The 12,119-nt window shown below is 36.8% G+C and overlaps 1 protein-coding gene across 3 annotated transcripts in view; it reads left to right on the top strand.

Moving 5' to 3' along the window:
* ACBD5 (acyl-CoA binding domain containing 5) overlaps window positions 1–9,453 on the top strand; it is a 48,513-nt gene extending 39,060 nt beyond the window's left edge. For all 3 annotated transcript variants that reach the window (XM_045857972.1, XM_045857970.1, XM_045857971.1), the window contains 2 exons: window positions 276–385; window positions 7,533–9,453. In XM_045857972.1, the coding sequence (XP_045713928.1) occupies window positions 276–385; window positions 7,533–7,545 (123 nt within the window). In that variant the 3' untranslated portion in view covers window positions 7,546–9,453. The remainder of the gene's footprint in view (window positions 1–275; window positions 386–7,532) is intronic.
* Window positions 9,454–12,119: the final 2,666 nt, after the last annotated feature.

The following is a 12,119-nucleotide window of genomic DNA, read 5'->3' as shown; positions in this document are numbered from 1 at the left end:
AGTACCATGGTTTCAAAAGTTAGAATTATTTTAGATTATATGAGACCCTTAAAGAATTCCAAATGAATTCTACCCTTTAGAACTTTAAAGTTAAAAGGATATTTGTGTTTATTTAAGTCTGAAGTACTCCTGAAAGTCTGTTTATTAAATTATGCTCTGAAATGCAGATCTTCTAACAGATTTATTGATTATATATTTTTAAAATTATGAATTGTTTTTAAGTTTATACACACAATATGTAATAGATTAGTGACTAGTCTATTTTATTTTCACAGAAATCATCTTGGTGGCCCTTTGAGATGTCTCCTGGTGCATTAACCTTTGCTATCATATGGCCTTTTATTGCCCAGTGGTTGGTGTATTTATATTATCAAAGAAGGAGAAGGTAATACTATAGTTTTATAATTCAAGTGGTGTATAAACTCTCATAATAGACAGAGCTTTCAGCTGCAGTTAAAAGGATAGGTCTAGCCCTAACCAGAGTGGCTCGGTTGGATGTCATGCCACAAAGCAAAAGGTTGCCAGTTGGATTCCCCATCAGGGCACATGCCTGGGTTGGAGATTCGGTTCCTGGTCATGGAGCATGCAAATGTAACCTATCAATATTTCTCTCCCTCTCTTTCTTCTCCTCTTCCCCTCCCTTTAAAAAAATGTAAGGAATAAATAACATCTTTAAAAAAAGGATAGGTCAGTTTTATAGATATATTGTCATGCTGAATATTCTGTACTGATCCCAAGGCTGAAATTACCTTGGAAATGATATCTGGTTGGTGTCTAGTTTTTTGTTAGACTTAAAACTTTTTCTCTTGAGAGCATCTGGTGGATTTGTACACCTTTGATGTAAGCAACAATAAGAAATTATTACAGGCTTAGTTTTATAGTTTATGAGGAAACAATGTTCTTAAAGTCCGATGTTTATTTTAGGCCTTTTGCTAATAAAAAGGACAATGGCTATGCCCAGGCTGGTGTGTCTCAGTGGATTGAGTGCCAGCCTGCAAATCGAAGGGTTACCAGTGTGATTCCTGGTCAGGGCACATGCCTGGGCTGTGGGCCAGGTCTCCAGTTGGGGAGAGGCAACCAATTGGTGTATCTCACACATTGATGTTTCTGTCCATCTCTTCCCTTTCTCTCTAAAAATAAATATGTTCAAACTTTTAAAAAAAGGATAGAGGCTAGGTAAAATAAATAAACAATGCATGTGTGCTCTGTCTAATGTCTCTACAGACACCGACATTTCAGAAAGTGTTTAGCCTGGTCATTGACTATCTCTAGAAATAGGGATTATTCTTATTTGGGTGCCAGAAATTCTAATTGGGATAGTAGGAGGTAACTTAAATAAGTCTGAGAATAATAGATTACAGTCCTTGTAAGTGCTCTGAGATTGCCTAGGTTAAGAAAACCTGAAGCCAAAACTCTTTGGGTTTAAGAAAATCTTTAAAGCACTCTTTGGGGCACTATGTAAACTGAATTACTTTCCATGGACGGGCCCATAGACAGTTGTTTACCTCACTGATGGACAGCCTCACCGATGGTGTTTTTGTACTTTGTGTACCATTTCCCATTAAGTGACAACAGATGGGGAAAAGAAACAGGGTATTTGATAATAAGTCTTAAGTGCTTTCTTAACTATGTGTAGTAGAAACACATCTTTAAACTTGTTCAGGTTTAAATAAACGGGTTTGTTGTTCCTCTACCAAAGAACCCAGGTTACTAATTATTACATTTGATAACAAAGCAGAAACCAAACACTTGCCCTTCTCTGATGTAGAAGGGATTATCAGCACAGTAGTGCTAATGCTCCATTTAGAATATTTCATAGTAGAGAAACTGAAATGCATGTGGCATTGGGTGACTTGTTTCAGTCTTCCTTGTTCTCTGCTTTATGTTCATAAATGGACTAAATAAGTTTTTGATACATTAATGTATTAGAATATACCTGCTCACTTAAAAAAACTTTAGTAGGGTTTCAGAAGCATAATTTGCTTTCTCAATATTATTTACTCCCTTCCTAGTCCTTTTGTGCATGTGTCATTTCAGCTGTTAAGGTATAGACCCTATTTTAAATTCTTTCTTTTCTTCTTTCACACATTTCACATTTGTCCTACAATGGTTGGGCTTAGTGCTGTACAGTGTTTTAAATTCTGATGTCCCTGATAACAGGAAGAAAAAAGAACCAGACGTTTTTTCAACCTGTAGTAAATGTAACATGTAGTAATTTAAGCTGCAGGGAATAGTGGCACTATCACCAGGTGTTTATATATTTTGCAATGCATTTCAAAGTTCCCTTTTATGTTTTTTATATAGAAAGCGGAGAATTGGAGGGTAGAGAAATTGGCATATAACAAAACCTAAAGCTTAACTTTGGTTAATAATTTATGCCCAAGGTTGAAGCATCTAGTCACTTTATTAAAGACTGAATAAACAGCCCTCGCTAGGTACTCAATTGGAGCATCATCCCACACACCAAAAGGTTGCAGGTTCGGTTCCCAGTCAGGGCACATACCTAGGTTGTGGGTTTGGTCCCTGGTCAGGGTGTGTACAGGAGGCAACCGATTGATGTTTCTCTCACATCACTGTTTTTCTCTTTCTCTCTCTTCTCCTTTCTTTCTCTCTAAAATTACTACTACTACTACTACTACTACTACTACTACTACTACTACTAGGCATACATATACTTGGGTGAGGATTAAAAAAGAACAGACTGAGAAAACAAAGTATACTTTGCTTCAGCAGTCACCCAGCAGTTATTCTAAAATTATTTATTTATTTATATTTTAAAAAATATTGTATTTATTTTTACAGTGAAGGGAAACTAGGGAGAAGGGGAGGGAGAGAAATATTGTTGTGAGAGAAAAACATTCATCCCTGCATCTCATACACACCCCCATCCAACCAACTGAGCCACACTGGTCAGGGCCTAAGATTGTTAACTGTTCCTTACTAATGGAAATATGTACCATTTCTCCTAAATATCTTTCCATTGTTTACAGATGTCTCTGAACAAAGAAATTCTTCCCTATTTTTAGTTTTCCATTACTATTGCATTGTTATCAAGTTTTCCAGTGTATGTTAGGTATATAGTTCTTTCAAATTGCATGTTATTTAGCACTGATAACTGCATTTGGATGAGACAGTGTTTTTATGTATTGTTTGCTTATATATGTAACAGATTAACTGGGGTTAGAGACAGGAGCTATATTTGACTTAGAGATAAGTTTGGCTTTGAGGGGATTTAGGCAGGATTTAATCTGTCAGGGTTTAACAGTTTTGAATCTGGTGCTATAGGAAGAAGGTTAGAGAGGAGTGTGTCTGGTTTGGAGGAGATGGGTCTGTTTTAGAGATGTAGGGGAAGATCTAGAAGTTCAGTTAGGATGGGACAAGTGTGGGCAGGAGAGAATTTGCCATACTCATAATAGGGACTGTCCTGGACCTCATCCCCTAGTACAGTGTGTGGCAGGTTGTAGGCTTTCAGTAAATATGTGCTGAGCGCACAGTTGAATGCCCACTGTTGTCAGGATGGCAAACTGACGTGCCATGACATGGAAAAGCTTTCATTTCATCTTAATAAATATGCATCTTGACCCAAACAGATACACTGAGGTAGTCTTATACATATGTACCATAAGTGGCTATTTGTGGTAAGCTTTAAAAAACTTTTTTGACATTAAAAGTAATACTTAAGGTCCACTGCTTGATTTTTTTTAAATATAGAAGAATATAAATTTAAAAGTAAAAGATTTCTCACATCACTTTGCAGTGGATTAAAAAAACATTCTTCCTGTATGTGACATGAAGAACAACACCTGCAGAGCTGTTCAAAAATAGGCCCTGAATAGTCTCCTATAGCGCCACCTCTCCCCAGTTACCTAACTTCATGGTACTACTATTAAAATTATCCATGAGTTAAATACTAAAAACAGACCTGTGAAAGTCAACTCTTTTTAAAAATTTTTTTTTTTATTTTAAAGACAGGGAGGAAGGGAGAGGAGAGAGAGAGAAACAGAGAAACATCCATTCGTTATTCCACTTATTTATGCATTCATTGGTTGATTCTTTTTTTTTAATCATTTTTTTTAAAGATTTTATTTATTTATTTTTAGAGAGGGAAGAGAGGAAGACAGACAGAGAGAGAGAGAGAGAGAGAGAGAGAGAGAGGAAGAGAGAGAGAGAGAAAGAAACATCAATGTGCAGTTGCTGGGGGTTATGGCCTGCAACCCAGGCATGTACCCTGACTGGGAATCGAACCTGGGACACTTTGGTTCCCAGTCCACACTCAATCCACTGAGCTACGCCAGCCGGGCTCATTGGTTGATTCATGTATGTGCTCTGACTGGGGATCGAACCTGCAACCTTGGTGGATCAGGATGATGCTCTAACCAACTGAGCTACCCAGCCAGGGTTAAAAGGCTACTCTTAATGTATTACTTTTTCTGATTACTTTCTTTACCAGTCTGCCTAGATTAATAACTTTGCTGTCATACAGTTTCCTTGGAAATACTGAGCTTTCAGTAGAGAGATAATCATTAAAAATTGGAGGGGAAGATCTCAGGAGAAACATACTTCAAATGGAGCCTGGGGTAGATGGTTTTGGCCTAAAAAGGCAGGCCCACACTTTTGAGGATGGGAAAGAATCTTCAGCAGTACAGCCAGAGTAGAGTTCAGCAAACTAGGGCAAAGGCAGAATTTTATTCCTATTCCCTTATTTGTTGTTTTCTGTAATTTTTATTTCCTTATACCCTGTATTTTGTAAGTGAATTTTTTAAAAAGGAGAGACAGATCTTATTTATTTTTATTTTTTATGATTTAATAATTTATTTATATATTCACCCATTCATTTAGTCATTTCTAAAAAAATTTTATTATTGTTCAAGTACAGTTTTCTGCCTTTTCCCTCCACCTTTCCCCCACACCCCAACCATGTTCACCTCCTTCCCCTGATTCCTCCCTGCCTTGGTTTTGTCCATGTGTCCTTTATAGCTGTTCCTGAAAACCCTTCACCCTTTTCCACCCCGTCTCTATCCCCGTCACTGTCCGTTTGTTCTTAACTTCAAGACACAGATCTTATTAAGAGGCTGAAAAACATTCTAAAGTTCTGAAAGTAGTGATAGTGATTTATGTATATTCTTTTGGGTTGGCCAAAAAGTCCATATGTTTTTTCTGTAAAATAAAAGACACATTTTTCATTTTCACCATTAACTTTATTGATTTGGATATTTTGAGTATGTCAGCTATCTCCTGCATGATATAACTTCGATTGTTTTCGGTTCAGGTCTTGATTTGATCACTGTCAACTTCAGCTGGTTTACCTGACAGTAGAGCATCATCCATTGAGAAATCTAAACTTCACAAACCAGTTTTGACATGTTTAATTAGTTACAGCACCTCCTCCATACACTGCACAAATCTTTTTTTTGCATTTCAGTTGTGTTTTTACCTTTCTTGAAATAATAAAGCATAGTATGCTGAAAATGTTGGTTATCTTCTTACCTGTTCAATATTAAAATGTCTACACAAAAATTAACCAATTTTGGGAAGTTTTTTTAATGCATGCTGATATGACAGCTGTCACAATATAATATAACAGAATTTTTTCAAATTAAGTTAAACACAACTGAGCAATACTAGAGCCTTCTTATGGAAAAAACCAAATGAGCGTTTCGGCCAACCTAGTGGTTCCCTGTTGTAATTGAATAATGTAGAAGATTAGCGGTCATAGACCCAAGTTGTATAAACCTACAAAGGACTTTGCGTAGTTATCTGCATCACATGGGTTCTTGATAAATTTTGCTTACTGTTCAGGCACCTACATTCTGCTAAAACCTCACTCAGGCAGTTAGAACCACCTGCAATTTTATTCCTCCAGGGGCCTTTTTTCTTTTCATTATATTTTTTAACTGTTTTTTTATTGTTGACACTATTACGGATGTCCCCACTTTGCCCTGCTTTGCCCACCTCCACCCAACCTCTTTTCACCCCCTTTTTCCTCCACACCACACTGTTGTCTGTGTCTATGGGTCATGCATATATGTTCTTTGGCTAATCCCTTCACCTTCTTTAAACCAGTCTCCCTTCTCCACTCCCCTCTGACAGCTGTCAGTCTGTTCCATGAGTCCATGCCTCTGTTTTTATCCAGTTTGTCAGTTTATTTTGTTCATTAGATTTCACATATAAGTGAGATCATATGGTATAAGCCACAGGTGGCAAACACAAGGCCTGCAGGCTGAATCTGGCCCTCCACCTTGTTTTATCTGGCCCAGCACCTTGTTTCTACCCAGAGGCAGCACCAAGCTCTTGCTTAGCTGTTAAAGGAGTGGTTACATTTATACGGTCCTAAAATTACATTTGGCCCTTTGAAGGCAACCACGAGGCTGATGTGGCCCCCCGCGAAAATGAGTTTGACACCCCTGGTATAAGCCATTAGTTACATGAAAATTGATCTGATTATTTAAAATATCACTCCTGCCAAGGAGGTGTACCTAAGAAGATTTCTACACAGCTTAAAGAATGATCCCATTATTTAAAATAGCACTCCTGCAAAAGGGGTTACGTAAGAGTAGTTACAAAGAGGAGAGGAATAAATCTGCACTGAGGCAGTTACAACCATTTGGGCATCTTTAGTGCTGGTGAGGGTATAATTTTACAGCTGGGGGAACCTTTCCCAGAACTCAGATCATATGCGGTTATTGTGTCTTGTGCTAACAAGCCCACTCTTCTCTGATAGCTCATTCACTCTGCTATCATTAAAACCATCACATTATGCATATCTGAATTGTTGGTTTATGTGTCTCCTCACCCACCTCAACTAAACCAAGAGGTCTTTTCAGGACTGAGAGCCTGCCTCATTTATGTTTAAATCCTCAGTACATGCACAGTGTCTGGAAGCTATCAGATATATAACATATGTTGATTAAATGAATAGTCCAGACCTGGCTGGTGTGCCTTAGTGGGTTGAGCACCAGACTGCAAACTGAAAGGCTACTGGTTCGATTTCTGGTCAGGGCCCATGCCTGGGCTGTGGTACACGTTCCCAGCTGGAGGCATGCGACAGGCAACCGATCCATGTTTCTCTCACACATTGATGTTTCTCTCCCTCTCTTTCTCTCTCCCTTCCCCTCTCTCTAAAATATAAATAAAATCTTTTTTAAAAAAGTCCAGATTGTACATCTATCAATGTTTTGTAATTTTATTAAGATTTTTTGTTTCACAGTTTTTCCATTCTGATAATATTGTGAAATAGTTTTAAAAAGTCTGAATTGTGTAATAGCCAACTAGAAAAGGGTGAGAATTAAGAAGCTATGAGAGGAAGAGTGTACATTTACAAGATTTATTGAAAACAATTTTGATAATGTCAGCACCTGCATTAGATCATTCCTATAAGTGACGTGATTTCGTAGGGATCATTTGTAATTTCACGGCATTATTTTGAATTTGAATATTATGATTATGTTAGACAATTCTTTGGCATGGGGTGTATTTCATATCGAGGTTGCATTTTTATTCATAAGCAAGTGGTTTTTACTTTCTTTTTAAAGAAAACTGAACTGAAGAAAATGGCATTTTACTCCAGAAGACCACTGGGCCTGGATGACCTCGGAATGAAATGGATTGTGGAGCTCACAGGAAAAATCTAGTTTGTGATGATTATGTTTCTTTTTGTTGTCCAGTAGTTTGGTTTGTGTACATATATACATATGTATTTTGCACTACACAAATGATAACATTTTAAGGACTAATATTACTGATACTTGAATAATCAATCTCAACTAGGTTGTAAGTAGCATACATAGATTCCTCCTACCCTGGAACTTGAAGGACATTAAATTATTAATTATTGTGTGGTAACATGTTTACCTGATTATCTCCCATAGAGAAAAATAAGCTGCTTAGGTACAGTTGTGATAATGAGATCAGATTTATAACTGGGTATTTTTCATTTTCTAAATTAAATATGAGAAAAATCCAAACCAGGGGTGAATTTCAAGTGAAGTTAAGTTGACTTTATACCTTAGTCACTCAGTTACCATGCCTGGGAGTAGAAGACATCCGTAATCTTCGTTGGGTGTTCACAGCTCTGACTTTAGCGTTCAAGCAACATTATTATAAACTAGAGCCCTATATCTGAGGCTTAGTTTTTACAAATGATTCAGACTATACATATAACCTGCTGACAGAAAAGATGAAGAATGGACTTAAAGTAGGTTTGAAAGTTTGTTCTGAGCCTGAAGATCATTAATAAGATTTTTATTCAATCCTATACATTTACCCCTTTGCAATCATTTGTCTTTAACTGAGGATATCTTGTTTCTGCTTCATCGGGTGCTTTGAAATACAAAATGAAAAACTTACACTGTTTCTACAAAGGTCAAAAAGGACACACATGAAAATTACTTTTCTGCAACGGGTGAACTACACAGACTGGACTCCTAACCTCTTAGTGCCTCAGACTTCCCTTCGGGGTATAATATTTGTGAGATACCTATTTCACAGGGATATTAAAAGGATTTGCAAGCTAGCAGGATATGTGCTTCCTTTTGAATAAGGCATACCCAACTAATGTAAATTTAAGTTTCTTTCCCACACCTCTCACATTTAAGCTAAAAGGAAGACTGTAATTTAGATCCTTGAAGGCTTTGTTTGGAATGATTTTTCCTGGTACCTGCTCATTTAGGTATACTTTGTACTTAAAAGATATCTCTGATTCAAAGGCTTAGTAATGAATGTTTTAAGCATTTTTGGTTTGTGTGACATTTGGTTTAGCATCATGTGTTCAGAGTGTTTGCTATAACAGAGAGAGTGATCCATCTCTTGTATGGAGGTGGTCCTTCATTTGCCTGAAGAAAAAAAGTTAAGAAACAATTTGCTTTTCCCAAGACACTTTTTTCCATATTTTTTTCTTTCATGTAACTTGATCTTTTCCATTTTTAAATCCCGTCTTGATTAAAATGTGTCTATCTAGAGGGATCTACTAAAATCGGTTTTTAAAAACTCCTCCATTTAGGAAAAAAATAGAATTTAGACCTGTGAATCAGGGATTATTTAAAAAAATTAGATTGTCAATTTAAAATATAAAAAATTAATATCAGAAAAGGGTGGCTTTTCTCTTAGTATATAAAGAAATAAAATGCAAATTAAGAATGTAAGCAGTTAAATAAAAAAGAAGAAGAATGTAAACAGTTGTGATTTGTTACAAGCAATTGGCGCTTATTAACTCTAAAGGTTAACTATTTGTATCCTATTCCAAAGTCTTATTTTATAGTTTGAAAAGCACTTTGCACACAGTTCTTGTATATATGATTAAAGATGTAATTATAGGATATAGTGTTTTGGCTTTGTTTAACATGAACCTCATATAAAATTTTAAATTGACAACTATGGTATTTTTTTCAATGATCTATACTTCTTTTCGATTTCTTTATTGTAAACCTAAGATAAAAATAAAAGGTTAATGAGAAATGATATGGTTTTATTATTTGTTACTCTTTGAAGGCATTGATTATGTATAATGATTATATGAGAATAATAGAAATTCATAGAAAGGAATCATACTCTTTCAAAATAAAGCCATGCTATTGCATGTAATTTTATAGAAATCAGAAATTGGGATAAAGATTAACTCAGTCATTTAGTTGAGAATGTTATTGATCCAGTCAAAAAATCTGTTTCAATTCTTATATCAAATAGACAGCTTCCCACAGCCACTCAGTGCCCCCTTACTTAGATGTCTTAGATACATACAGGTGTCCTTTGGTGGGAAATGGTGAGAGGGTTTGTGTTTTTAATACAGATATATAACTTGTATATAGTGATAAAAGTGATGTTACCTATTTGCATCATTTAAGATATTAGTGTTCTGCTACATGTAATAGAATAGTAACTGTGTGGCTTGACCAAGTAAGGTTTGTATTTTTTCTCATACACAAGGAGCCTGGAGGCAGGACGTCTAGAGCTGGTAAGGTGCTTCCGCAATGCCATGAGATTCCTTCTTTCTGTTCTGCCTTCTTTAGTATGTGGTTTTTGTCTTCAGTCTTGCTAGATGGCTGCTGTACAGCTAGGTGTAAGGTCTACATTACAGGCAGGCAAAGATCCTTATCAGGAAACTAACTTCTTGGAAGTCTCACACAGGACCCTCCTCCCATCTCATTGGCTATGTCTTTTCCTATAAAAATATTATTTAAAGAATAAAATTAGGTCCTATCTGGATAGCTCAGTTGGTGACAGTGTCGTGATATGCCAAGGTTATGAGTTCGATCTCTGGCCAGGGCACATGCAAGAAGCAACCAATGAATGCATAAATAAGTGGAACAATAATTGATGTTTCTCTCTCCCTCTTCCTTACTCTCTAAAATTGATGTTTCTCTATCAATAACTGAAAAAAATTTTTTTAAAAATTAAGAATTAATGGCTGGTGTGGCTCAGTGGATTGAGCACTGGCCTGTGAACCAAAGGGTTGCTGGTTTGATTACTGGTCAGGGCACATGCCTGGCTTGTGGGCCGGGTTCCTGATAGGGGGCACATGAGAGGCAACTGCACATTGAAGTTTCTCCCTCTCTCTCCCCTCCTCCCTCTCTCTAAAAGTAAGTAAATAAAACCTTAAAAAAAATAGCCCTGACCGATGTGGCTCAGTCGGTTGGAGCATTGTTCCATAACCAGAAAATTGGAGCATTATTCCATAACGAAAGATTGCAGGTCAATCCTGGTCCAGGTGCATATGAGAGGCATCTGATCAGTGCTTTTCTCTCGCATCAGTGTTTCACTCCCTTCCTCTATAAAAGCAATGTAAAAATGTCCACCAGTGAGGGTAAAAAACAAATTAAAAATAAAAAATAAATATATAAATTTAATTTTGCCCACACATGGTAGAAGAGGCCATGTTTTTTTTTGGTTTTCAATGCCCCCTTGTTCTCTTCTTTCTCGGTCTTTTTTCCCCTGCTTCTCAACCCTTGTTTTCTCACTGAGTTTCTTTCCATTAATCCTTCTTCCCAGCTGTAACACATTTTATAAGCTGGAAAATGATAAATGTCCTTTTCCTTCTTAAAAACAAAAAATCTGTCAAATTTATACATAATATAGGTGAGGGTGTAGCTATTGCGTTTTTGTGTGTGTTTGTTTTTCTGCCTAGCACCCTTTTCTCCTTCTGATGAGAGCACCACTCTTCTCTGTACCTTCCTCCCCTTGGAGAGCTTTTCCTCTGCTACTCCAATCAGGTGATTCTGGGGAGGAATGGCACTAAATGGAGCTAAATGGAACACCCAGCTATGCCCATTCCTGCCCTGCCCCAAGCCCTAGTAATGGGCACATAACCCAAATCTGGCCAGTTCATATCCCATTCTGACTGACCACAGGGATGGTCCTTGGGGTGTGCATGTGACCATCAGTGAGGCATAGTTATTGTCTGAATTCATTTCATGAAGCTGAGAGAGAGCATTTCCTTTTCCAACATATTACGTAGTTGGAGTCATACAGAATATAGCCATACAGACCCCTTTTATACAGAAATTTACATTTTTATTTAAGGTATTCCAGATTGGCTCCTTTCACTTGGCAATATGCATTTAAGGTTTCTCATTATAATTTCATGGCTTTATAGCTCATTTCTTTTTATGTTTTTTTTTATGCCTGTGTTTCAGTAAAACTTTACAAAACAAGCAGGGGGTGAGATTTGGCCCATGCTCTATAGTATGCTGACTTCGGAGTTAAACAGCTCATTTCTTTTAGCACTGAATAATGTTGCATTGTATATTTGTACCACAGTTTATCCATTCACCTATTGAAGGACATCTTGGTTGCTTCCAAATTTTAGCAATTATGAGTAAAGCTGCTATAAATCTCCTTGTGTAGATTTTTCTGTGGTCATACTTTTTCAACTCATTTGGGTAAATGGCAAAGAGTGTGATTGCTGGACCCATATAGTAAAGTTGTTTTTAGTTTTGTAAGAAACAGTCTTCCAAAGTGGATATACTATTTTGTTTTCCCACCAGCAGTGAATGAGAGTTCCTGTTGTTCCACATCTTTGTCAACATTTGGTGTTGCTAATGTTTTGGATTTCAGCCATTCTGTAGGTGTATAGTGGTATCTCATTGTTGCAGTCTTTCTTTTTGAATTATAGCCTGTTAGTTTAT

The sequence above is a fragment of the Phyllostomus hastatus genome, unplaced genomic scaffold, assembly GCF_019186645.2.
Source record: "Phyllostomus hastatus isolate PE091 unplaced genomic scaffold, TTU_PhHast_1.1 phas_scaffold_1674, whole genome shotgun sequence".
In the NCBI taxonomy this organism is placed as follows: Eukaryota; Metazoa; Chordata; class Mammalia; order Chiroptera; family Phyllostomidae; genus Phyllostomus; species Phyllostomus hastatus.
This window is presented reverse-complemented; position numbering and strand designations above follow the sequence as displayed.